Here is a 25,785-nt window from a genome sequence, read left to right on the forward strand (position 1 = left end):
TAGACTATGGCAAGCGCGCCGCGGGCGATCCCGTCTCTTCCACCTCGCTGCGCAGCGCACGAGGCAGAATATCCACCGAGGCGTTGCCCGCCTCTTGGTACAGCTCGCCTTTGAGGCTCGCCGTAGAGGGCGTCGCGCGCAGCAGCTGCGCATGCGCCTCGTCGCGCTTGCGCTGCCGCTCGGTCGCCGCCGAGAGGTCCACAAGGCGATGGGCCAGGCCGACGGCCGTCAGGTAGCGCCGCAGCGGCACGGCCAGCGCAGGCGCGAGGCCGACCTTGTCGAGGAGCTCGACGGCAAGCAGGTAAAAGGTGCGCGTGCATTGCTCCTGCGTCGCCTCGGCGTTTGGCATGTCGTACAGTGCCGCGAGACCGTCCACGACCTGGGCCACGACCGGCGTCCAGGCGGCAATGTTGCGCGCCTGCGTCTCGTTGTCCAGGGGGAGATAGACACTGATGATCTCCTCGGCCAGCGGCAGGAAACGCTCGCTGACTTGCTGGTGCGCGTCGTGGCGGCCGGCATCGCTCTGCATCTGCAGATAGACGTGCACAAGGGTCGAGGCAGACGTGCTCTCCTGCTTGAGCAGATTCGGCAACTGCTTCATAAAGCCGACCTTCCACAGGGCGGTGCGCAGCGCGCGGTCCGCATTGAAGCGGCGCGAGAAGCGGTACGAGTCCTCGAGCGCCTGCGTCAGGCGCAGGAGCTGCTCGGCGGGAATCGCGGCGTAGACCGTCGTCTCTTGCAGCAGCGCATTCGTCGTCTCGATCAGCAGCAGCTGCAAGACACACTTGACGATGATCTGCTTAAAGGCGTGCCGCCGCTCCGTGCCGCCCATCGCGGGGTCCGGTGAGGAGAGCATCGGGTCAAAGACTTGCGCGGCGGTCGTCGCACGGAACAGACGCAGGAACGCGTCCGTCACGAGCTGCCAGAGCCCGTCGTCGAGGCGGTCGACGTTCTGCACGATGAGCTCGCGCAGGCACGTCGTGCCGATCCGCGCCAGCGTGTCGTTCTCCTGGCAGATGCACGCACAGAGCAGCTCGAGCAGGCCGGCGAGGCGGCGCTGCAGCGTGTCAAAGTAGTACGTCCACAGCTCGACGAGGTGCCGCAGCGCCTGGATCATGGTCGTCGAGAGCCACACGCTCATATCCTCCTGCGACGAGAAACGCGTCACGTCCGAGCGGTTGCGCAGCACGTTGAATATGGGGAAGAGCACGTCCTGGCACACCGTGTCCCAGAACGTGGGCGTAAACTCTGCACCGTGCTCCTTGAGCAGGCCAAAGAGCGCATCGAGCGCGACACGGCGCACCTCGAGGTCGTCGCCGGTCATTAGGATGTCGTACAGCGCAAAGAGCACAGGGAGCCACAGATCCGACGGGGGAACGGCGGCGGCAGAGGCCGTCGACGCGTCCGCGTCTTGCACCGACGCACTGCGCTCGAGCATCGCAGGGACCATCGTGCGGAGCAGGTCGGTGGCCGGCAGCGAGATCTTTTGGCTGCCGACCTTGCCAAAGTGCGCCATGCACACACACACGTCGCCGAACGAGCTGTTCGCGAGGATGGCTTCGAAGCGCTCGCTGTGTACGCGCTTCACGAGCTCGAAGGCGTACACCGCGACGCGCTCCGGCGCGCCGGCCGCAACGCCAAACACGCCAAACATCGTCGCCCAACCCGAGCGGATGTGGTCTGAGCGGCTCTGGATCATCTGCTCAAGGCACTGCAGCACCATCTCCTTCGCCCCGAGGTCGGGGTTGCGGCGCATGGCGTACTCAAACGGCTTCAAAAAGTCTTTTTGGAACTTGAAGTGGTGCAGCTCGTCTTTCTCGAGGAACTTCATCGCGAGTTGGCGCAACGAGTCCAGGCCAAACGCGCTCACCGCGGGGTTGGGGTGGCAGCACACCTGGTTAAAGTGCTCGCCGAGGATCTGCCACAGGCGCGACCACTCCATACGGATACGCGACATGTTATAGTAGCTGATCTCGACCAGCTTCTGCAGCGAAAAGAGGCGGGGGTTGTCCGACATGCCCGACGACTGGATCTCTTCCCAGCTCAGGTCGCACAGCGACTGCACAAAGTCGACAATCGCCTCACCGCTCAGATTCGGCGTCGAGGAGAACACGCGGTCCGCCGCGACGGTGATCTCGGACGAGGCGCCCGCCTGCACCACCTCGTTGGTCGGCAGGTGGACGCTGCCCCGCGGCGCGTTGCCGGCCCCACTGTGGCGCCGTCCGAGCTCGGGGAGCATGCGCTGGTCGACGCCGCCGCTGATCAACTGGAAGCGCTCGAGCTGGCTCACACAGGTAAGCACCTCGCGCCAGGAGCCACGCAGGTAGTTGCCCTCGGTGTGCGCAATGCCGAGCAGGGCCTTGATCGTCTCGACATTCTTGCCGCGCATCTCGCCAAAGTTGTTCAGGAAGGTGAATTTGGCGAGCGTCGTCACAAACGCGTTCCGCTCGAGTTCCAGGCCAAAGAAGCACACGATCTTGATCGCGTCGCGGAATCCGCCGAGCACCTGGCGGATCGTGTCGGGATCCGTGCTGTCCTGGAGCGGCGTGCTGATGCCGGCAAGGAAGGACATCCACGCCACCTCAAACATCGGCTTGACGTGCTCCATGTGCGACGCCGAGAAGAACTGGTCGGCCATCGCGCGCTGCTGCGAGCCTGCACGACGCTGGGCCGTAAGCATCGTGCGGAAGAGCACCTCGGTGCGGTTCGCCATGCCCTCGGACTGCAGCACGTACTGCTCGTGCTGCAAGTCGCGGCCGACGGTCGCGATCGCCGTCGCAAAGCCGGTGCCTTGGGGCACATTCGGCGCAGGCGGCGCCTCGTCCTTCATCTTGATCTCGTGCTTCTGGATCTCTTCATAGATCGAGCGCAAAAAGTCTTCCGGCAGGTTCGCGCCGTCGTCAATCCCCGCATTGTTCTTGATAAAGTCGGCTAGCGTCATGCGGTGCTTCACCTGGGGGTTGTGTGCGTCGGTGTTGAGCATGATGACCGAGTACGCGAGGATGTACGCGGTGTCGGCATTCGCAAACGCGCCCTTGTTGCCCGCAATGTACCGCTCCGCAAACTTGAGCATGTAGCGATCGATCTTTTGCGCCTCGCCTGGCAGACGGAAGGCCTGCAGGAAGCGACGCAGTGCCGTGGTAAACGGCAGCTGGTCAAAGTTCATCAGGTCGACAAACGCGTGCATGATTGCAATGTTCTCCGGCTCGCCCTCGCCGAGGTACTCGCCGATGTTCGCCTTGCTCAGCCCGTCGGCGTAAAAGAGGAAGCGCGCAATCGCCTGGGGGTCGCGGCTGCGGATGAAGCCGTGCTCGATCAAACGGTCGATGCCGCGCTTCGGCTTGTAGTTAAACGTGCGGATCGCCTCGAGGAGCGTCGTCTTGCGCTGCTTGGCATTCTCAAAGCGGCCGGGATCGTCGTCCTGCGCGGCAAGCGCCTCGACCTCTTCGTCGTGCTCGACCTTGATGTCGTCGCTCTGCGTGCCCTCTTCTTCAAAGCTGCGGCCGGACCACTCGACAAGCGAGTGCAGCACGCTGCACAGGCACTCGAGGCTCTGGCGCTTGAGGCGCAGCTCGAGCGGTATGCCACTCGTTTCCGCGTCGATCGCCTCGTCCTTCGGCACCGCACCCGTGGACGGCATGCGGTGGAGCGGCGTGGCGCTGCGCGCCTCTGCAACAGGGTCCGCGGTGTTCCCCGAGACGGCCGTCGACGGGGTCTGTGCGAGGCGCGAGATGACATTCATCAGGCGCTCGTACACGTTTTCCAGCGCGCTGCGGTCGCAGTCGTAGTTGAGATAGATCTCGACCAGCGCCTGGGGATCGCGGCACAGCCGGTTCACCACGCCGAGCAGCACCGACTTTTGCGCGGCGGTGCTGCTGCGCATCTCGAGGATCGGCAAAAAGATCTCGTTAAAGAGCACCTCGATCTCCTTCTTGACCTTGGTGCGCATTCCGTGGAGCAGGAGCCAAAAGATCTCGCACGAGATCTCAAACACCTGGATGACGCTGCTGACCGCGTTCCGGCTCAGGCTCAGGCACAGGTACTGCTTGGCGGCCTGCACAAACGACGACTGCTCGCCGCTGCTCGACGAGAGGATCTGCACGCTGGCGTCGGTGAAGACGTCCATGTGCATCTGCAGGATATTGTGGATCATGTGCAGCGACAGGAGCTTTGACCGCATCGACTGCGAGCGCATGTCGCGCTCGCTTTCGGTGCCGAGCGTTTTCATGCTCAACTTGCACAGCGCACGCAGCACGAGGAAGGCATCCTTGACGAGCAGGTCCGGCGCATCCATCGCGGCAGGCGCGATAACCACGTCGTCGCGCTCCGTGCCTTCGAACGAGTTGCGGCTCTCCATCTCTTGCAGCGTGACGCGCTCGCCGCTCTCCTTCTCCTCTTCCGGTGCAGCCGCCTTGCCTTTGCGGGGCACGCGGCTAAAGACATACGAGATCATCTGGGACAGACTGCCTTGGGCGATCGCCTGCGTCGCGGGCGTGCGCGAGACCAAAAAGACATTGTACACGGTGCGCACGGCACGCAGCAGGCTCGACTGGTGCACGCGGATGCTCGTCGACAGGACACAGGCAAGCAGGGCCTTGACAATCTGCACAGACACACGCTCGTCGAGCTGGTCTTCGAAGCAGTCGCACACGGTGTCCACGACGAGGTCCGCCAGCGGCGGCTCCTCGGTCGTCGAGCCTTCGTCCTCGGCAAAGAACGCATAGCTGACGAGCTTCGCGATGCAGTCGAGACTCGTCGTCTGCAGCGCAATGGTGTGCGTCTTGCACGCAAGCCGCAGCGGCTCAAACACGACACGGGGATCGAGGATCGACGGCTCACTGGCCTCGGGCGCCGCCGCACGGCGCACCATGTCGAGCGCGGTCGTGGCGCTCTCTTTGAGGTCCTTGGATCGCTTTGCCTCTTTGGAGTTGGCGATCGTCTCTAGCGCCGAGACGACAAAGACGGCACTGCCACGCGAAAGGCTGCTCGCACTCGACGCGCTGTGGATCGGCGAGCGTGCGGGAGAGGGATCGCTGTCTGGCACGGGGAGGACCGACGCGGTGTGCACGCTCGGGCGCATGCGGTTGCCCGAAACGGGCTCGGCGCCGTTGGGGACGTCGACAGGCGCCGTGCTCTGCTCGTGCAGAGGTGCGTCGGCACGCTCGGCAGGCGCATCGGTAGGCTCGGCAGGCGCGTCGGTGCGCTCGGCAGGCTCATCGGTCGGCTCGGTAGGTGCGTCGGCACGCTCGGTAGGCGCATCGGTCGGCTCGGTAGGCGCGTCGGAGCGCTCGGCAGGCTCATCGGTCGGCGCAGCAGGCTCGGCAGGGTCGTTGCTGTCGACCGGCGCATCCGCAGGCTCGGTCGCGGACGGCTCGACAGTCTTGCTGTCCTCCGCCGGCGCATCTTGGTGCACAGCCGCGGGGTATTCAGACGTGGGCGCATCGTCGCCCTCGGGCACATCCTTTGCGGTGTCGTGCTCCTCGTTTGCGAGCTTCTCTGCATCCTCCTCTTCCTGCTCTGGCGTCACGGACGGGTAAAGCGACGACGGCGCAGGATGCTCCGTCGCCTCCGGGTGCACGTCCAGCATAGGCGTGTGCGATTCGTGCACCGGCAGCGTCCCGCCGAGTTCCTGTGCAGGCTGCGCTTCGAGCTCGCGCACGTCCCTGGCCTGCTCCTGGCGGCTGGCGTCCGGCTCTGCCGTGAGGCCGAGCTCGGTGGCCTGGGCGACCGATGTCGCTTCCGCCTCGACCTGTGCCTCGGCGGCGGCGGCGGTCGGCGCGTCGCCCGGCGCGGCCGCTTTGGGTGTTTGTTGGGCCGCGTCGTGCTCGTGCGGCGCGCCTTGCTCCTCGGGCGCGCTCGGTTCGGACTTGGGCGCAGCATCGCTCTGCAGAGGCGCCTCTTTCGCGGTGTCCGCATGTGCGTGTGTGTCGTCCGCCGACGCGTGCGCCATTTCTGCCGCGAGCTTCTCGGCGTCCCTTTCCTCCTCGTCGGCAGATACCATCGGGTACGGCGCTTCTTTGGGCGCCTCAGTCGGCTCGGTCAGCTCCTGAAGCAACGAATGGCTCGGCTCGCCGTGTGCGGCAGGCGCGGCGCTCTGGTCGCCAAAATCAATCAGCTCAGCGCCGGGAAGCGCCTCGCGACGCGTGTTGTTTTCCGTGGATGCGCCGCGGTCGCTGCTAGCCGCATGCGCATCCACAGGCTCAGACCCTGGATGCGCGTTCGACGCGTGCTGCTCGTCTTCTGCAGCCATCGTACGCACTCTCGCGCGGAGATCCACACAAGGTCGCAGATGGAGACTTCGCCAGCGCGGCGACCGACACCCGAGTTTGCTTACTAAACCACCGCCACTTTTTTTGGGATGGGCGACGTGGACTTGGGCGCGCTGCAGCAGCAGCTGCAGCAGCAGCGCTCGACGCTGGCGGACGACATTATGGCGCGTCTGCCGCAACAAAAGATGTCTACGAATACCACGCGCGCCGAGCCCGCACGCCGCTCGGCGACGCTCGGCGTAGGTGCCAAGTCGGAGAAGACGTCGTACTCGGCTGCTGACCAGAAGCTGCGTGCGCAGCTCGGCGGCAAAGGCAAGAAGCGCGCGCACGAGGCGGTGCGCGAAGAGGCGGGTGACGAGGAGGACGATGCCGGCAAGGCGGCGGCGGTGAGCAAGGCCGCGCCGCGCCGGCGTGCGGATCCGTTTGCGGCTGCCGAGGCGAAGCACAAGGCGGCGAAGGCGACGCTACCTCCCGAAGTCGAGGGGATGAGCAAGAACCAGCGGAAGAAGTGGAATAAGAAACAGCGTCTCGAGGCGGAGAAGAGCGAAGGGGATGAAGGGAGTAATGGAAAGGCAGAAGCGAGCAAGGAAGTGAGCAAAGAGGTGACCAAGGAGGCGAGCAAAGGGGCGAGCAAAGAGACACCTGTGCCAGCCAAGGCTCCGACGCCGTCCAAGGTGTCTGCGACATCTGCACCGGCTCCTGCTGCCCCTGCTGCCCCTTCTATCCCTGCTGCCCCTTCTACCCCTTCTACTCCATCCGACGCATCCGCCCCCTTGACGGCCCTCCAATCGTCGATGCTCACGAGCCTCAAAGGCGCTCGCTTCCGCTCGATCAACGAGCGCCTCTATACCAATGAATCGCGCGAGGCTCGCTCCTTTATGCTTGCCGAGCCGCACCTCTTTGACGAGTACCACGACGGATTCCGGCAACAAGTACGCAAGTGGCCGACGAACCCCGTCGACCGCCTCGCCGACCTGCTCCTCGGCGAGATGAAGAAAAAAGGGCCGGCGCACACGATGCGTGCCGCGCAGCTGCCCGGCGCGCTGATCGTCGACTGCGGTGCCGGCGAGGCGGGTCTTGCGCAGAAGCTTGCGCCATCCGGCAAGCACATTCTCTCGTACGACCTCCTGGATACGCCGGACGGCTGGGTGCGCGGAGTGGACGCTGCGCAGATCGGCGCGCTCCCCCTCCCCGGTGTCGCCGCGCCGCTTGGCCTGCTCTGGGCGCCGCCCCCCGCGGTGCAGCCTGCGATGGCCGACGTGTGTGTCTTTTGCCTGAGTCTTATGGGCACCAACTGGGTCGAGATGATCGCCGAGGCGTGGCGCATCCTGCGTGTCGATGGCGAGCTGCTTGTTGCCGAAGTCGCGAGCCGTCTTGGATCTACCGGATCTACCGATGCGTTTGTCGCGCTGATTAGTGCGCTCGGATTCCGCCTGGACTGGGCCGACACGAGCAACACGCACTTTGTCCTGGTCAAGTTTACGAAAGAGGCGACGCAGCGCACGCCCGCCCCCCCCGGCGCGCTCGACGCGTCCGCATCCCCCGCCGCCATCCGGTCAGCGGTCGGAACTAGCGCGCAGGCCGCCGAGGCGCAGCAGATGCTGATTGCCCAAGGCGCGTCTGTGCTCAAGCCTTGTTTGTACAAGCGCCGATAGTCTGTGCGCGCCAGCGATGTAGCCCAACCGACGTGACCTGACTAATTTCACGTGACCACCCCGGAATCCCGGCGCGCGGCCGGCGTCGCGCGGAAAATGGGCGCGAGGGGCTGTTGCTGCTTGCAGAGTCGTTCCACGAGCGAGAGTGGAACGGTTGATGGGTAGGTCCCTTTGTCTGACGATTAGACTCGGACACGACCCGGTCTTCTGAACGCCAATCATCATCTAGCAGCACTGCCAGCTCCAGTACTTCGGAGTCTACTCGCAGTTCTACGCGCTCCTCTTCCGAGTCGACCCGCAGCTCGTCGCAGACGCGCTCTTCTCCCAGTTCGGAGTCCCGCTCCGAACGCAGCACCACGTCCGACTCCGTTCGGCCCACCCGGTCGCCGGTAACGAACCGCACGCCCGTGTCCTCGTCGGATCGTTCCAGCGAATCGGATTCTTCTTCCTCGACTCAGAGCTCGCGCTCCACTCGCAGCAGCCACTCTTCTTCGTCTACCATGGACTCATCCTCCTCGGACAGCTCTTCCAGGTACGTATGAGCGCATCCGCGTAGGACCCCGCTTACACGGGAGCCGTACGCGGTCTATCAGTTCGACGCGCTCCTCATCGTCCCCTTCGAGCACATACTCATCCAGCAGCCCTTCTAGTTCACCCGAATCGTCGTCCTCGTCGCGTACCCGCACGACCACGGGCGGCGGCGGAAACGGCGGCCAGTCGCCGACAAGCGACGACAACTCGCCCTCCAGCTCGCCGACTAGGGGCAACGGCGGTGGCGGTAGCACCTCGCCGAGCTCGAGCCCCACGGACTCGCCGACCTCGAACGGAAACGGCGGCGGCGAAAGCACCTCGCCGAGCTCAAGCCCTACGGACTCTCCGACCTCGAACGGAAACGGCGGCGGCGGAAGCACTTCGCCGAGCTCGAGCCCCACGGACTCTCCGACCTCGAACGGAAACGGCGGCGGTGGAAGCACCTCGCCGAGCTCGAGCCCGACCAGCAGCAGCGACACTAGCAGCAGCGACAATAACAACAACAGCAGCAGCAGCGGCGGCGACAACAGCAGCAGCAGCAGCAGCAGCGGCGGCGCCGGTGCTGGCGGTGCGAGCAGCTCGTCGAACTCGGGCCCCACGAGCAGCGAAAACAGCAGCAGCAGCCGCAACAGCGACAGCAGCAGCAGTGGCGGCGCCGGTGGCGACAGCGACTCGTCGGGCGCCCGCTACTCGACGTCGACGAGCCTGTACGTCTTCACGACGAACGGCACGCCCACGACCTCGTTCTCGTACCACACGACGACGCTGCACCCCCAGGGTCAGCTGAACAGTGACCAGAACGACAACAACAGCTACTGGCACGACCACGGCGCTGTCGGTGGTACGTTTGCTGCTGTCGGTATTGTGGCGGTCGGTCTGCTTGCCGCCCTCGCCTGGTTCCTCTACCGCCGCCAGAAGGCGAAGAAGATGGACGCGGACGTTGTCGCTGCCGCGTCGGCCGCTGCGGCGACGACGCGTACGCCGTTTGACGACGACGACGAGGACATGGCCGAGGCGGAGCACTACCCCCAGTCGCACAGCGAGGCCGCGCCGTACCACTACTCGCCCGAGGCCGCTGCCTCGCAGCAGTACTACGAGTCGCCCGGCTACCACGCGCCGAACCACTATGCAAGCACCGAGCTGCCGCGTGCGTTCCCTGCGATGGCCGACGACCCCTACGCGAGCGACATTGGCTCGCGCCAGAACGCGATGGAGTACTACTCGAACACGAGCGTCGGCAACGGTGCCTCGGAGCGCGGCGCGTACTCCAACGTTCCCAGCGACTCGCAGTTCTCGTACAACCAGCCGCTGTACGAGTCTGTGCCCGGCGCGCCGCCTGCGGTCGCCGGCGCGGCTGCTGCGTACCAGAACCCCTTCCAGGCGCCGAGCGAGGCGTACTCGGAGCATTCGAGTGTTCCCCAGCGCGTGCCGACGATGCAGTCGGCGCACGCCTCCGAGCGCACCTCGACCTCGAATGACTACGACATTGCGCCAAGCCAAGTGAGCCATGCGTCGCAGTACACCGCTGCACCCGAGTTCCACGACTCGGCGCTGGCGTACGCGGCGCCGGCTGCGGCTGCCCCGGCTGCGGCGGCTGCCCCGATGGCCATCACGACGGCCGACCAGTCGGCCGACATTACGCGTGCTGCTGCGCCGATCTCGCCGACGGGCGGTGCGGCGTACCTCGGTGCGCCGATCGACAGCGCCGGGCCTCCGTCGTACGTGGCCGGCCCCTCTGCACCGGTCGTCTCGGACGAAAAGACGGCGAGCGGTGTGGGCCGCGCCTCTGAAAAGTCTGGTGCGGGCTTTGTTCCGGAGCCCGCGCAGCTGGTGCAGTTTGGCCACCCCTCGCCCGACGCGCAGGCCGGCCCGAAGCAGCCCTTTAGCGACCACGAGGGCCAGAGCCAGGCGGACCACGGCGACTGGGACCCTCCTGCGCTGTCTAGCGCGTGGTTCCCGAGCGGAACGCACACCCAGCCCTCGGCGCTGTCCGAGGCGCCAGTGGCGCAGTACCCCACGCACGCCGTGCACCGCATGAGCGATGTCCCCGAGGCAGAGACCGCTTCGGTGGAGCACGCGCCTGCGCGGCTCACGGTACGCAACCCGTCCCCCGAAGACAATGAGTAAGATAACCCCGGCTGTGTTGTGCATAGGCACCTGTGTAATGAATTGTATGCCAGGCTACAGTACACTAAAAGAGCGTCTCCTCGTCGCGGAGATACTCGCCGACGTCGGCCTGGTGGAAGACGATGATGTTGGTCGGGTCCATGTTACGCGTGTCGGTCGTGGAGCGCGCGGTGACGCCAAAGCCGAGGCCGACGCCGCTCATGCTCAGCACGACGACACCGGCATGCTCGGGGGTATCATCGGTGATGCGCCCAACGTGCGCCTTCACCACATGGTTGCCGTACAGGAACGGCATCTCGCCGTTCGGCTTGATCCACACCTTGTACCGCGCGTACTGCACGAGATAGTCGAGCGCAGTGATATGCAGACGGAACTTGCCCGTCTTGGAGAATTTGCCAAAGCACGTCCCCAGCGACATGAGGTTCGGGCGGGCGATCGACACGGCGAGGCGCATGTTGGCCTCTGACACATAGTATACACGGTCGCGGTGCAGACGGAAGACGTGCGGATCATCCGGGCGGTCGATCAGATGCACCAGGTTCTTTCCGATATAGTGCGCGAGCTTCTCAAAAAGCGTCGTCGACTCGGCATCCGTCAGCGGCCGCATCGTAGGAGTCGGTAAGCAAATTTTCTGCCACGTGGCCACTTTTTCGACTAGTGCCATGGTGCGCCGTGGCAAGCCTGCAGCGCGCGGCCGCGCGCCGCAAAGGCCGCAGTACGAGGAGGAAAGCGAGGAGGAGCAGCAGGTGCGCATGCCCAAGTTCCTCGACGACTCGGACGAGGACCAGGGGTTCGACGGCGAGGACGAGGAAATCGACTCGGACGAGGCGTTTGGCGAGGACGAGGAGGACCTCGCGATCGAAAAGGACACGGCGCGGGGGGACACGCCGGACGACTTTGAGGAAGATGAGGGCGACGACCTCGTCGCACTCAGTAACCTCTTGGACGGCGGCGAGGACGTGCACTACCCGTCGGACAGCGACGAGGACGAGGAGTACGACGACGAGGACCTCGACGAGGACCTCGCGGAACTCGTCGCACAGCGCACCAAGCGCGCCGCCGACGACGCAGAAGCACTCCCTCAGAAGCGCTCGCGCAAGGCGGAACGCAACGAAGTCCTCCCAGAGGGCTCGGACGCGGCCGGCGGACCGGCCAAGCTCCGCCTCGAGGACCTCGTGTCGAACCTCGGCCAGGACGCGCGTGTCTCGTCGGAAGTGCGCGCACTCCAACAGGCCAATGCGCGGGGGCAGCCCGTCGCGTCCAAGCGGGGCGGCGGCGCGCTGCATGCGCCGCTGCCAGGCATCCAGCAGGACCGTCTCGACCGCCAGGCGGCCTATGCGCTCTCGCGCGAGGAAGCCCAGGGCTGGGCACCGACCATCAAGCGCCTGCGCGAGGCAGAGCACCTCTCGTTTCCGCTGCAAAAGCCGGCGCAGCCCGCCGCGCCGAGCAACGCGGGGCTCACTGCCTCCTTCACGCCGTCGACTGACATGGAAAAGGACGTGGCGGCGCTCCTCGAGTCGGGCGGCCTCACAGAGAAGCAGATCGCCGAGCAGGAGGGCCTCGCTATGAAGAACATGGACCCTGCCGAGGTCCAGGCCCGCCAGGCGGAGCTCCGCCGGATGCGCGAGCTCATGTTCCGCATGGAGCAAAAAGCACGCCGCGCCAACAAGATCAAGAGCAAGACATACCGCCGCGTGCACCGCCGCGAGCGTGAGCGCCTCGCGCAACAGATGGCCGCCGCCCAGGACCTCGAAGACGACGACGAGGGCGAGGACGAGGCGTCGCTCAAGGCCGCTCAGGAGCGCGCCAAGGAACGCGCGACGCTCCGCCACAAGAACACGGGCAAGTGGGCCAAGTCGCACCTCGGCCGCAACGACGACGCGTCGCAGGAAGCGCGCCTTGCTATTGAAGAGCAGCTGCAGCGTGGCGACGCGCTGCGCCGCCGCATCCACGTCGACGACTCGGACGAGGACGAGGACGACTTTGAGGATACCAACGCGTCGCGCGACGCTGCGTTCGACGAGCTCGAGGAGTACGCACAACGCGAGCGCGCACGCGATGCACAGACTGAGGCCGAGATGGAAAGGGCAGGCAAGCCCGGCAAGAACGTCTTTCAGATGAAGTTTATGAAGGACGCACGCGACCGGCAGCGGCGCGAGGCCGACGACTCGATCAATGAGCTGCGCTCTGCGATCGTCGAGGAGGACGACGAGGAGGACGACGAGACGATCCAGCGCGTCGGCCGCACGGGGCGCGCCGTGTACGGCTCCGGCGCGATTTCCTCGGACGCGGTGCCGACCCGCCCGGCGGCGAGCCACAACGCGCCGAAGCGCACCGCAAGCCAGCCAGCCGAGCGCCCGGCTGGCGACGCTCCCGAGCGCGCTGCGCATCCCTCTTCTTCGGAAGCCAACCCGTGGCTGACGGGCGAGGCGTCGTCCGCCCTCTCCAAGAAGCAGAATAGCGTGCTGGTCGGCAAGGACAGCGGCGCGGCGACGCGCGCGGCCCACCGCCAGTCCCGCCACGCCGCACGCGGCGCCGAGGCACGCGACGCCGCGGCCGACGATGCCACGCTCGATATCGACCCCTCGACGCACATGGAGCGCGCCGAGGACTCGGACGAGAGCGCGAGCGAGATGGTCGAAGTGACCAAGCACAGCCGCGGCAAGCGTGGACGCGGCAAGCGGGCTTCGACGCTGATGCCGATGCAGCAGCGCGACCTCGTCGCCGAGGCGTTTGCGGGCGACGACGTGACACTTGACTTTGCGCGTGAGAAGCAGCGTGCGGTTCGCCAGGACGCGCCGCGCGAAGAGTCCACCGAGCTCCCGGGCTGGGGCGCATGGGGCGGCAAAGGCGCGCGCCGCAAACCCAAGAAGCACGAGCACGTTCGCAAGCTGCCTGGCCTGGATCCCACGCAGCGCAAGGACCGCGCTATGGACAATGTGATTATCAACGAGCGCCTCGACAAGAAGGCGGCCAAGTACAAGGCCAAGGACCTGCCTTTCCCTTACACGAGCGCGAGCCAGTACGAGGCAGCGATGCGCCAGCCGATTGGCTCGGAGTGGAACACACGGACGCAGCACCAGCGCCTGACGCTGCCGCGCGTCACGACCAAGATGGGCCAGCGCATCGACCCGATTCAGCGCAAATTCTAATGACATAGTGCACATACAACAAGAGGGGTGTGGCTACTGAATGGACTTATCGAGCGCAGCGTACTCCCTGTCCACATATGAGCTGATTTCCGTTTGATTTTATTTCCACAGCGGGATCCTGCCTTCTATGTAGGGCCAGTTTGGGAGCTTGGGCCACCTCGTGCACATGTGGAGGTAAGTCGGACGTGCCAAGGCGTGGCGGGCGTGGCGCCCCCGGCCCGGCCATAGTTCCCCCGTTCTGGTTCCGGGTGGCGTCGCGCAAATTTCTGACAAGGCTCGCTGTCCTAGTGCTTAGAGGCAAACAGTTTTTCAATTCGTCACAAGTCCACTGAATTACAGTATGGGGATATCTCTCGTGCTATAGAATGCGCGCGATTCATCGACGCAATTAGTCGATCTCCTCGACCTGAGGGCCGTCCTCAGCAGGGGGAGCCTCGCCGCCGGGCGGGGGAGCACCGCCAGCACCGTAGGCCTTCTGCATGATGGGGTTGGCAATCTCCTCAAGCTCCTTCTGCTTGTCGGTGTACTCGTCAATCGAGCCCTCCTGGGTGTTGTCGAGCCACTCGATGGTCTCGTCAATCGACTTCTTGAGCTTCTCCTTGTCAGCAGCGTCGAGCTTGCTGGCAAAGGCCTCCTCGTTGAGCGAGTTGCGGAGGTTGTAAGTGTACGACTCGAGGCCGTTCTTGGCCTTGATGCGCTCAGCAGCGGCCTCGTCCTCAGCCTTGTACTTCTCGGCGTCGGCGACCATGCGCTCAATGTCCTCCTTCGACAGGCGACCCTTGTCGTTGGTGATCGTGATCTTCTCCGAGCGGCCAGTCGTCTTGTCGGCGGCCGACACGTTCAGGATCGCGTTGGCGTCAACGTCAAAGGTGACCTCAATCTGGGGAACACCGCGGGGCGCCGGGGGAATGCCCGAGAGCTCAAACTTGCCGAGGAGGTTGTTGTCCTTGGTGCGGGCACGCTCACCCTCAAACACCTGGATCAACACACCGGGCTGGTTGTCGGCGTAGGTCGAGAAGACCTCCGACTTCTTGGTGGGCACAGTGGTGTTGCGCTTGATGAGGGGCGTGAAGACACCGCCGGCAGTCTCGATACCCATCGAGAGCGGGGCAACATCGAGCAGGAGAAGGTCCTGGGTCTTCTCCGAGGTGTCACCGGTAAGGATGGCGGCCTGGACGGCGGCACCGTAGGCAACGGCCTCGTCGGGGTTGATCGACTTGTTCAGCTCGCGGCCGTTGAAGAAGTCACGGAGGAGCTTCTGGACACGGGGAATACGGGTCGAACCACCGACCAGGACAATCTCGTTGACTTGCGCCTTGTCGATCTTGGCGTCGCGGAGCACCTTCTCGACGGGCTCAAGCGTGTGCTGGAAGAGGTCACCACAGAGCTCCTCGAAGCGAGCACGGGTGATCGAGGTGTAGAAGTCGATACCCTCAAAGAGCGAGTCAATCTCGATCGAGGTCTGGGCGGCGGACGAGAGGGTGCGCTTGGCACGCTCAGCGGCAGTGCGCAGACGACGGAGCGAACGCGCGTTGGTGGTCAGGTCCTTCTTGTTCTTGCGCTTGAACTCCTGGACAAAGAAGTTGACAAGGCGGTTGTCAAAGTCCTCACCACCAAGGTGGGTGTCACCGGCAGTCGACTTGACCTCAAAGATGCCCTCCTCAATGGTCAGGAGCGACACATCGAAAGTACCACCACCCAGGTCAAAGATGAGGACGTTCTTCTCAGCCTCGTTCTTCTTGTCGAGACCGTAGGCAATGGCGGCCGCGGTGGGCTCGTTAATGATACGGAGGACGTTGAGGCCAGCAATCACACCGGCGTCCTTGGTAGCCTGACGCTGCGAGTCGTTGAAGTAGGCAGGGACAGTGACGACGGCATCCTTGACGTCGCCACCGAGGTAGGCCTCGGCGATCTCGCGCATCTTGAGGAGGACCATGGACGAGATCTCCTCGGGAGTGAAGAGCTTCTCCTCACCCTTGTACTCGACCTGGATGACGGGCTTGCCATCGCGGTCGATGACCTTGAAAGGCCAGTGCTTCATGTCCGACTGGACGTCCGAGTCGGAGAACTTGCGGCCAATGAGACGCTTGGCGTCAAAGACCGTGTTGTGGGGGTTCATCGCCACCTGGTTCTTGGCGGCGTCACCAATCAGGCGCTCCGTGTCGGTGAAGGCGACGTACGACGGGGTCGTACGGTTGCCCTGGTCATTCGCAATGACCTCGACACGGTCGTTCTGCCAGACGGCGACACACGAATAGGTAGTACCCAGATCAATACCAACAGCCTTGGTCATGATTTCAGATCTTATGAAGAGAGGAGGTGGGCCGTCCCCCCCTTATTTTATATCTGCAGCTGTGGTCGGACCCAGCCACGGGGCCGCCTCCACGCATCCGCCAGCACCCAGTAGAATGCTCAGGAAAGATTCGTCGCGTTTCCTTGCCCTTCTTCGACCTCCACTTTTTTAGCCATGTGGCTCGAATTATTCGCCCATCTACACGACAATCCTGCGGAACACGACCGATTACGTGAGCTGCCCGATTCCATTCGGTTCCAGCGATTTCGGTATGACCTCATCCGATCACGGCAGCGGCAGGGGCTTGCGCTGCGTGGCGAGCAACACATTGTTCATCCGACTCGCGTTGCGCACGAACCAGTCGCCGTACCGGCGGCCAATGCGCGCCTCGGCGATGTGCACCATATCCGTGTCAATAGCAAATTGAAGATCGCTCGTGTTGATCACCTCGCCCTCGAGCAGACCGCCCTCGGTCCACTTGAAGTTGCGCGTGCTGTTCTTGAGCACCATCATCATCTCGACCACCTCCTCGTCGTCGACGTCGAGGAAGCCCGCAAGCTTGTCCGTGCCAAGCGACGTGTACAGGCGGAGGAACGAGCGGATGTGCACATTCGACAGCTGCGCCTTGACGTCCGACAGGAAGATCTTCAGCTGGTGTTGCACCGGATCCAGGGGCGGGTTCTGCATGTAGGCTTTGAGCGCCTCCGCATCGTGGTAGGGGGGCGGGTTGCAGCTGATAAACTTGGGGCACGCGTAGAGGAACAGCTCCTGGTAGGCATTCAGCGCGTCGGCGTCGCCCTTGGTCATCTTGGAGTACTGCTCGCCGTACTTTTCGCGCATGGCCGTCTGCACGTTCTCGTCGAGACGCGTCGGGCACAGCGAACAGCAGATCGCCAGGAGCGCGTACATCCGGTCGGCCATCTTGTTAATCAGGTCGTACTGGTAGCTGCGCGTGTGGTACTGGCGCAGGCGCATCACAAACACGAGAATGTGCGAGTAGGCGCGGATGGCATCCGGGTAGCGGCGCATCATCATGTACGCAAAGCCGACGTAGTAGTAGGCGGTGACATGGCACGCCGTCACACGGTTCAAGAAGCCGCTCTTCTTGTTCAGGTTAATGTGGTCGAGCATCTTGAGCGCGAGCGTGTAGTCACCCAGGAGCACGTGGACGCGCAGCAGGCCGATGATGCTAAAGTAGCCGAGCGTCTTGTACAGCGCGCGCGAGCCAAACTCGCCCGCGACCTCCTCCGGTTCCTTGCCCTCGTCGCTCGCGATGAGCTGCTCGGTGATCTTGGACTTTTGGATGAGCGAGTAGAGCACGTTGAGCACGCTGTATGCGCTCCACACGCCGCTGTCCTGGAGGAGCTGCAGCTCAGATTCGGACTTGTTCGAGACCTTGGAACGCCACTGCGAGTAGGACTGGAACTGGTAGATGAACTCGTCCGTAATATCCCAGAGCCACTGCACGGGAAGCTCGAGCGAGACCGGGCCCTCGGAGTTCAGGACGTAGTTGAAAAAGTCGCAGTAGTTATCGTACGACTGGAAGCGGTCCTCGCCGTCGGGCGTCAGGCGCGAGTAGACGTGGCGGTACCACAGCTCACGGTACAGCAGTAAGAACTTTTGGTCGTCGCCGACAAGCGGCGAGATGATCTCCGCGTCGGGCCACTCGCTGCGTTGGTAGAACTTTTCGGTAAGGCGGTTCCAGTGCGACTCGTACGCGTTGCTGATGTCAATCACCGAGTTGTTCGCAATGGCCTGCTGAAACAGGGTCAGGTACTTGCGGACCTGCTCGGGAATCGCGGCCTGCGCGGCGGCGACCTGCTGAGCGTCCAAAGGCTGCGATGCGTCTGCCGTTAGCCATAATCACGTACTCTGCTGGAGCGTCTCAGAAATCGTGTACTCGTCGCCGTTGGCGTTGCTAAACTGGGAGCCGTACTGGCCGACCCCGAGGTCGACGTCGTCCCCGAGCTCCTCATCGCCAAACTCTTCTTCCTCACCGGCAAAGAGGGGGCGTTGGTGCTGCAACGAGGTACTCTGGGCCTCGTGCTGGCCTTCAGGCACCGGCTGCGACGCGGCTGCCGACATGATAATGGGGAAAAGCGCGAGGATCGCCGGGGCGTGCGTGCGTTGGGTTTTCTTCCGGTGTCACGTGTTTAGGCGGTCAGTGCACAGTGGGCTATGGTACAGCTAGAGATAGACAATGAGAAGGGTGATCGCGATCTCGACCAAGAGGATAAAGAGGGTACTAAACGCAACGACGTTGCCGGCCGTGTGGAAGCGCGGGAGGAGCAGGTAGTCGTGGTCGTCGGCCGTAGTGTCGTCCGGCGGCGGCGCCCCTTGCTGTGCGTCGTGCGGCGCGCCGCGGGCCACCGCCGCGGCCTCGCGCGCCTCTTCGACGCGCATATTGTGCGCCTTGCGCAGGTCGACCATCTCGTTCACCTTCTCCTCGTACTGCATCGTCATGCGGTACCGCAGCGCGGCGGTAATAAATAGCCCGACGGCCAGCACGCAGTTCGCGAGACCAATCCAGAAGAACTCTTTCTGGAAAAGGCGCATCACGGTCAGCGCAAAAGTGAGCTGGCCGAGCGCGGTGCGCACATAGGCGCCATCAAAGGTGCGCTGCGACGCGCTGCGTCAACGAAGCGCGACGTACCGTAGATCAAGTCGCTCTGTCTGGTTCAGCAGCTTGTGTGGGTGCCGCACCGGCTCCCTACGCTTCCTGAACGGAAGCAGGATCCGCGCAAACCCCTGGCTGATCTGGTACACACGGCCTTCCCCGCCGGCGGCCGCCATGGTGGAGGTAGTCACGTGAATCACACCCCGGCGGCGGTGCGCCGCTCCTGCCTTGCTGTTTGCACGGGGCACGCGAATGAGTCCTTTGTGGCTGGTCCTGTTTGTGCTCGCGCTCGCGCGCAGCGTGTGCTCTCTCTACTTCTACTTTGAGGCGGGGCAGAGCAAATGCTTCTACGAACAGCTGCCGCTCGACACGATCGTCGTGGCGCACTACTACACGGAAGAATGGGACGACGTGCAGTCCCACTATGATATACCCACCGACCTCGACATTGGTGTTGTGGTGAAGCACATCGAATCGGAGCATGTGCTGGTTTCTGCGCGTGGCAAGCCGGAAGGCAAGTTCGCCTTCACCTCCCACGAGGCCGGCAACCACGAGATCTGCGTCCAGACCGAGTACCACGGCTCGCGCATGAAGAACGGCAGCCTGCCCGAGGTGCGCATGCACCTCGAGGTGGTGCTTGGCGACTCGCACCGGCCAAATACCGAGGCGGACCGCGAGCACTCGAGCGACCTCTTGTCGCGCGCCCGTGGCCTGAATGCCAAGATGCGCGACCTGCGCAAGGAGCAGCAGTACCAGCGCGAGCGCGAGATGAAGTTCCGCGACCTGAGCGAGGCCACCAACGCGCGCGCCTTTTGGTGCATCCTCGTGCAGATCTGTACGCTGATCGCAGCGTGCATCTGGCAGCTGAGCAACCTGCGGACGTTCTTTGAGGACAAAAAGCTGAGGTAGTTGCGCCGGGGCACAATATACATGATGCTACTGTACAATTAGAGATGCGCCCCCTCCTGCTCGTAGAGGGTCGTGAGGGGGACATGGTCGCTGGCCCGGGGCCCACGCAGGAACGCGGGCCACGGCACACGCGCCGCCTGCCCCACGCACCATCCATAGACCGCGTCGAGGGTCCGCTCGAGCTCGCCGGTGCCGATGCCAAACTCGGCGCCGGTATCGTCGATCGTCGGCAGTGCCGCGGCCTCGCGCGTGAGCTCGTCGTGCTCTTCTTTCGCGACGTGCTTGAGCAGGTCCTTGATCGTGACCATGCCGACGAGCAAGCCGCGCTGCGCCACGAGGATCACGCGGGGACCCATGCGCTTGAACAGGTCCGCGACCACCTCCAGGTCCAGGTCGGGCTGCACGACCAGCGGCGTGGGGTCGACCCACGCCCCGAGCTCGATGCTTGGCAGCTCGGCGTGCTCCTCCTCGGGTGCAGGCACGTCCATCTCTTCTTCCGCAAAACTGTCGTCGTACGGCTGCGGCGCCGGGCGAAAGAAGCGCCAAAAGTCGTCCGCACCCACCTCGGGCTCGCTGCGCTGCGTCGTCGCGAGCGCAAACGCCTCTGAGCTCGCGGGGTGGAAGAGGCAGCGCGCGGTGCGCGGCAAGGCACGCTCGTACTTGGCCTTGCGCACCGCGTAGCGCAGCTCGCTGCGCGACGCGTAGCCCAGCAGCGTCGCGTCGCTCTCGCTCTGGACGACCGGGAAGCCCTTGTACGCGCCGTGTGCGAGCTTTGTCTCGACCTCGGCGAGCGTCTGTCCGTCGGCGTAGAGGACGGTGGGGCGGCGGGACAGGAGCGCGCCGACGTTTGTCCCGAATACGTGGTCTTCCTGCTCGAGGAACGGAAAACCATTAAACTTGATCACGCGGTCGGACACGCCGCCCTTGCCGTGCAGGTCTGCGACGAGCTTCGCCGTGCCGACGACGAGCATGATCGGCAGAATGTACGTCAGCGCGCCGGTCAGCTCGAACATGATGACGACGACCGCGACGGTGATGCGTGTGACGCCCGCAAGCGCGCCGGCCGCGCCCATCACCGCGTACGTTCCCGGGGTGATGCACGGCTCGCCGGCCGTGCACGCCGAAAAGAGGCGCCACGCCGGGTAGGCCGTCTGGAGCGCCTTGACCAGCACGCCGACCATGCGCCCAAACGTGGCGCCGACGGCCATCGACGGGATAAAGATGCCCGCCGGGACCTTGCACCCGTACGAGAGAATCACCAAGACAAAGCGCAGGACCGTGGCGACCAGGAGCGAAAACGCCATCGACCACTGGACGCGCGACTGGCACAGCAAGTCGTTCTCGCTCGCGCCTTCGCACTGGCGAAAGAGCACCTCGAGCGACTCGGTCATGTCGAGGCGCAGGAAGCGGTTAAAGTAGGTGACGAGCGCCGTGATCCCCGCGAGGAACACGGCCTCCTCGACGCCGCGCTGTGCGAGCCGCTTGCGGCGGAAGCGCTGCACCTGCAGGTTGTAGCGCACGACATACTCGCCATAGAGGCCGCCCATAATGCCGATCAGCACGTAAAAGACCAGCTCAAAGTAGTGCCAGTCGCGCGAGTACTCGACCTGGAACAAGACGAGCTTGCCGGTGCGGAACGGGTTCATGAACGAGAGCGCGACGGTGCTCGCGAGCGCACACAAAAAAGTGCGCCACATGGTCGACGCCGGGAAGTGGCTCGTCATCTCCTCCAGCGCAAAGAGCACGCCGCCGATCGGCGAGCCGAACGCGACGGCGACGCCGGCCGCGCTCGCGGCGGTGAGCAGCTCACGCAGCTTCGCCTGGCTCGGCACGAGCCTGCGCAGGAACTGCGCGACGACGTTGCCCATGCAGCACGCGACGTGCACCGCCGGCCCCTCTTTCCCGACGCTTAGCCCCGAGGCGATCGCGAGCGGCAGACCGATGCTCTTGATGACCAGCGTCCAGAACGACAGGAAGCCGTCGATGATAAAGCCTGAGAGGACGCACTTGATCTCGGAGATGCCGCTCCCGGCCGCGTACGGCGCATAGTGCTTGACGAGAAACGCACACACAAACGCAAAGAGCACCGACATGACAATGTAGACGAGGTACGCCGGCAGCGTCCACTCTGCCCACTCGATCCACTCGGCACACGTCTCGACCGGCCCAATGGGCGCCGGCTCGGACACGTTGGCACGCAGCGCGAGCTTGGTCGCCTGGACCAGTGCGCTGCTCACGGTCGTCGTCGCGGTCGCCTGCGCGGCGGCCGCAATCCCGGGGGGCACCGACGCGGCGCCGGGGCCGGCGGGGTCCATCTGCTCCCAGCAGCAGAACTTTTTGCTGAGCCACCAGCCCGTGGAGCAGTAGCCCATCTTTAGGTCGGACACCCACTCGGTCACGACGCTGATCATTGCCATATTAAGGCCAATGAGGATCCCTGCGTGAGTCGCGCGACGTACCGACCAACACCACAACACCATTCTCGGCCGCGGAGAGGAGCGCGGTGTGCAGCTTGTACAGCAGCGGCCCTGCCAGCGCACCGATCGACTGCAGCGCCCCACGCACGTACGCGCCAAACGGCAGGCGCGCGGCCAGCAGGTCGAGGCCGCGCCATGCGAGCGAGCCTTGCTCGTGCACCTGCTCGGCGATGCGCTGTACCTCGGCCTCTTGGTGCATCATTTTCACGCGCTCACGGCGCCCATCGACGACCCAGTCCACGGTCGAAAACTGCATTAGTCGCAGGACGTACACGCTCATAGTGCTTCGTCTCTTCCAGCACGTCTTCGCGCAGGTCCGGCGTCGGCGGAGCCGCCCGTGCGCTTTCCATCGAAGTGGAGGCTAGGGAGGGCTACGGAGGAGCGTCGCGGTGGACGCCATGAGCTTGCGCAGGCGGTCGAGGCTCTCGGTGCGCACCGCCGCTTTGGGCTTTGGCGTGGACGGGAGGGCGACGCGCTTTACTGGCGTCACTGGCACGTCGGACGCGGGGCGCTTGCGCGTCGGGCGCGTGTGGGCGAGCTCGGCCAGGGCCTGCTGGCCGAGCGCCTCGAGCTGCGCCATGTCGCGTGCTTCGATCACGCACGGCGTGTCGCCGAGGCGTGCGAGTACTTCCGCGACGACCTGCTCGAGGTACCAGGCCACGGAAAAGAGCGGCGCCTCGATCAGCTGCGCGCGCAGCAGCCGCGTCGCGCTGTTTTCGCTCCACGGCAGCGCGTCGAGCTGGTGCAGCGCGGCGGCGAGGGGGGTATAGGGCGAGGCGTCCGGCAGCGCGAGCTGCACCTCGTCCGTGCCGCTGCCTGCAGCGACCTGCCGCAGAAAGAGGTTCGTCAGGGCGGTCGCCATGGCAAACGCCGGCGCGCCGTCGAGCTTTGCGATCGCCTCGACCGTCGCGCGCCACACGTCGTAGAGCGGCGCGATCGCGGGGCGCAGCGCGGGCGTGCTTTCCTCGTGCCATGCAATCGCAGGCACGAGGCCGTGGATCGCGTAGGCAAACGCCTCGTCGGCATCGCACGCGGCATCGTCCAGGAGCATCACGTTCACCTGCGCCCACGCACGGCGGTCGAGCACGCGGCACACGACGTGCACCTGCATCCGCGTCCACGCAATGAGCAAAAGGCGGGGGCGCTCGCGCACGCGCCCTTGCACCTGCCGCATCCGCGCGGCATCCGCGAGCTGCGCCTCGCTGCATGCAAAGAGCAAGAGGCCGGTATCCGGCCGGACGCTCGCGGCGAGCGCGACGCTCGCATCGTGCACGTCGTACAGACACTCGTCGTCGTCGAGATCGAGCTTATTCCGCAGCCACAGTGTCGCGGCGCTCGGCGCAGGGAGGCACAGCGACACGGTGTACGTTGCGCCGGGCGGCGGCGGGGCGTCCTCGGACAGCACCACAAAGTGCTGCAGGAGCAGGTCGGCAAACGTGCCGCGCTGCCACAGGCGCTCGCGCTGGCGCGCGGCCGCCGAGTAGACCGTCTGCAGCGCGCGGTCCGACAGATGGCTGCGCGGCTCGGGCGTGTCGAGCGGCGACAGAGGGCGGCGGGGCGTCTCGAATGCGCGGGGCAGCTCGGGCGTCTCGAATGCGCGGGGCAGCTTGGGCGTGTCAAATGCGCGCCGCTTAGGCGTCTCAAAGAGCCGCCGGGGCTGGATCACGGGCTGCTCCGAGGCGTGCAGCGTCTGCAGCCGCTCGCGGATATCGCGGAGGCGCGCGGCTTGCACCGCGCGGTCCTGCGCGGCAGCCAGCGCGGTGCGCCACCGCGCGCAGGCGCGGCGCAGCACGGCGCGGCGGTGAAACGTGCGTGCCGCAGCATCATGCGCCGCGGCGCGCACCGCATCGTCGACCGGCTCCTGCTCGAGGCGCTGCTCGAGGGCATGCGCAAGGCGGTCAACCAGAGATGCACGCTGCGCATGGCGGCGGCGGCGGTGCTCGGCGGCAAGTGCATCGTGCGCAATGTCGTGCGTGGCCTGCGTGGCCGCGTCGGTGCACAGGTGCGATGCAAGGCCCTGCGCGAGTTGGGCGCGCGGCACCTTGGGGCGCGGCGGTGCGGGCGCGGGGTGCGTCGCTCGAGGAGCAGGAGCAGACGCAGACGCAGACGCAGACGCAGGCGCAGGGGCCGGGGGTGGTGCCTTGTCGAGCGGCGGCGCAGGTGCGCGAATAGGCGCCGCGGGGGGCACAGTTGGAGCCGGAGCCGGAGCCCGGGCAGGAGCCGGGGCTTTGGCAGGCGCTCGAGCCGGAGCGGGCGGCGCCGGGGCGAACGAAAACGCGGGCGTCGGCGCTGTCGTCGGCGCCGGAGCGCGCGCGGCCGGCGGGGCAAACGCCGACGAAACGGCGAAAGGAGGAGGCGCCGCCTTGTCTGGCATGCTACGCTGCGGCAGCGCCAGCTTGGGCATCGGCACAACCGGCCGTTCTGACGCCGCAGCCCCCCCGCCATGCGCACCTTTTCTCGCCTCTCCTCCGTCGATAATCGCCTGGCACGGCACCCCCCCCCTCTTTTCCTCGACCCACTCGCTGAAAGGCGCGACAAACGACTTGTCCTCGTCGAGCACTGTCGCCTTGTTGATTTTCGCGACGTCCGTGCCCTGCACATGCTCGACCTCTACGCCGAGGCTCTCGAGGAATGCGCGGCACTGCTCGTGCGTGTCCATTCCCAGCACGCTAGCCACGAATGCGATCGGGAGTCCCATGTGCTGCGGCATGTACGCGCGCATCATGGCCTTGACAGCGCCGATGCGCACGCTCGGAAAGAGGTTCTCGGCGAGGCATGCGACGAGGTACGGCACGCGGTCCGTCCTGAGCAGTGCAAAAAACTTGGTATAAAAATTGAGTGTCGCCTCCGTGTTGCGCGGGTTCCCCCGCTTTTCGAGCAGGTTCGAGCGCTGGATGAGGCCGCGCAGCTCGACCGCGAGCTGGATCGGCCCGGCGCGAAAGACGGGCGTAGGCAGCAGCTCGACTTCGCGCAGTGTTTCCGGGTCGCGCGCGTGCATCATGAGGTTGTACGCGCGGAACTCGGGCTCGTTTGGGCACGTGTGCCCCGCCATGCGCTGGTCGTCGTAGTACTCAATCAGGCTGCGGAGTGTCTTGCGCAGCTGCTCGAGCTCCTGCTGCTCGCTCCACGACTCGGCGCCGCGCCCGCCCTTCCAGTGCAGGCACAGGATGTGGTAGCGTGCGATGCGCTCGTGGCACTCGATCGAGACGCGCCCCGTGTCGCTCTGGACGATAAAGTCTTGGCGCACTGCGCGCGTCCTATTCCACAGAAACGGCTGGACGTGCGCAAACTGCGCGTCCCCCGGATCCGCGGGCAGCAGCTCGTGGAACAGGTAGTCGAGCGTCTTTCGCAACACGTCTGCTGGCCGCACCTCTTCCGGCAGCGGCAGCTCGCGCCCCGCGGCCGGGCGGCGGTAGATTTTGACGGCCGCGGCGGGATTCGCTTTCAGCGTGCCGGGGTATACCTCGAGCCGATCGAGTTCTTTTTGGATCTCGCGCTCGAGGCGCTCGTACTCGGGGCACATCTCTGCACACGTCCCGACGAGCTTGCTGGCGTCCTCGAGCGACCCCGGGCGCGCGGGGTCGGGAAGCACGCCGCTGGCAATGTACGCTTTGCGCTTCTGCGCAAACACCTCCTTGAGCTCGGCGAGACGTGCAGTGCTCGCATCAGAGCGCTGCCGGAAGCGCTCCAGGCGCTCCTCCTCCCCGCCCAGCTCGGCGTGCATGGCGCACAGACGAGGGAAGAAACGAAGTACA

The 25,785-nt window shown here is 65.1% G+C and overlaps 9 protein-coding genes across 9 annotated transcripts; 3 read left to right on the forward strand and 6 right to left on the reverse strand.

Moving 5' to 3' along the window:
- Positions 1–4: 4 nt before the first annotated feature.
- On the reverse strand, positions 5–6,250 carry SEC7 (guanine nucleotide exchange protein for ADP-robosylation factor; the record flags this gene model as incomplete). Its single annotated transcript, XM_060266869.1, has 1 exon — positions 5–6,250. The coding sequence occupies one exon, from the start codon at positions 6,248–6,250 to the stop codon at positions 5–7; it is 6,246 nt and encodes a 2,081-aa protein (XP_060122852.1).
- Positions 6,251–6,358: 108 nt separating this feature from the next.
- Positions 6,359–10,582, forward strand: RRP8 (25S rRNA (adenine(645)-N(1))-methyltransferase; the record flags this gene model as incomplete). The annotated part of the gene is made up of 4 exons (XM_060266870.1): positions 6,359–7,904; positions 8,182–8,456; positions 8,500–8,516; positions 8,563–10,582. The coding sequence occupies 4 exons, from the start codon at positions 6,359–6,361 to the stop codon at positions 10,580–10,582; spliced, it is 3,858 nt and encodes a 1,285-aa protein (XP_060122853.1).
- A 64-nt stretch (positions 10,583–10,646) lies between these two features.
- Positions 10,647–11,189, reverse strand: NIP7 (ribosome biosynthesis protein nip7; the record flags this gene model as incomplete). Its single annotated transcript, XM_060266871.1, has 1 exon — positions 10,647–11,189. One exon carries the CDS (start codon positions 11,187–11,189, stop codon positions 10,647–10,649), a length of 543 nt encoding a protein of 180 aa, XP_060122854.1.
- Positions 11,190–11,244: 55 nt separating this feature from the next.
- MJAP1_002940 (uncharacterized protein) lies at positions 11,245–13,734 on the forward strand (the record flags this gene model as incomplete). Its single annotated transcript, XM_060266872.1, has 1 exon — positions 11,245–13,734. The coding sequence occupies one exon, from the start codon at positions 11,245–11,247 to the stop codon at positions 13,732–13,734; it is 2,490 nt and encodes an 829-aa protein (XP_060122855.1).
- Positions 13,735–14,122: 388 nt separating this feature from the next.
- On the reverse strand, positions 14,123–16,027 carry HSS1 (Homospermidine synthase 1; the record flags this gene model as incomplete). The annotated part of the gene is made up of 1 exon (XM_060266873.1): positions 14,123–16,027. The coding sequence occupies one exon, from the start codon at positions 16,025–16,027 to the stop codon at positions 14,123–14,125; it is 1,905 nt and encodes a 634-aa protein (XP_060122856.1).
- A 285-nt stretch (positions 16,028–16,312) lies between these two features.
- On the reverse strand, positions 16,313–18,112 carry MJAP1_002942 (uncharacterized protein; the record flags this gene model as incomplete). Its single annotated transcript, XM_060266874.1, has 2 exons — positions 16,313–17,874; positions 17,899–18,112. The coding sequence occupies 2 exons, from the start codon at positions 18,110–18,112 to the stop codon at positions 16,313–16,315; spliced, it is 1,776 nt and encodes a 591-aa protein (XP_060122857.1).
- Positions 18,113–18,214: 102 nt separating this feature from the next.
- Positions 18,215–18,820, reverse strand: MJAP1_002943 (uncharacterized protein; the record flags this gene model as incomplete). The annotated part of the gene is made up of 2 exons (XM_060266875.1): positions 18,215–18,656; positions 18,774–18,820. The coding sequence occupies 2 exons, from the start codon at positions 18,818–18,820 to the stop codon at positions 18,215–18,217; spliced, it is 489 nt and encodes a 162-aa protein (XP_060122858.1).
- A 76-nt stretch (positions 18,821–18,896) lies between these two features.
- Positions 18,897–19,553, forward strand: ERP1 (emp24p/erv25p- protein; the record flags this gene model as incomplete). Its single annotated transcript, XM_060266876.1, has 1 exon — positions 18,897–19,553. The coding sequence occupies one exon, from the start codon at positions 18,897–18,899 to the stop codon at positions 19,551–19,553; it is 657 nt and encodes a 218-aa protein (XP_060122859.1).
- A 38-nt stretch (positions 19,554–19,591) lies between these two features.
- GEF1 (glycerol ethanol, ferric requiring protein) lies at positions 19,592–25,754 on the reverse strand (the record flags this gene model as incomplete). Its single annotated transcript, XM_060266877.1, is given in 4 exon segments — positions 19,592–21,990; positions 22,013–22,280; positions 22,303–22,391; positions 22,406–25,754. 4 exon segments carry the CDS (start codon positions 25,752–25,754, stop codon positions 19,592–19,594), a joined length of 6,105 nt encoding a protein of 2,034 aa, XP_060122860.1.
- Positions 25,755–25,785: the final 31 nt, after the last annotated feature.

This window comes from Malassezia japonica, chromosome 5 (genome assembly GCF_029542785.1).
Source record: "Malassezia japonica chromosome 5, complete sequence".
NCBI lineage: Eukaryota > Fungi > Basidiomycota > Malasseziomycetes > Malasseziales > Malasseziaceae > Malassezia > Malassezia japonica.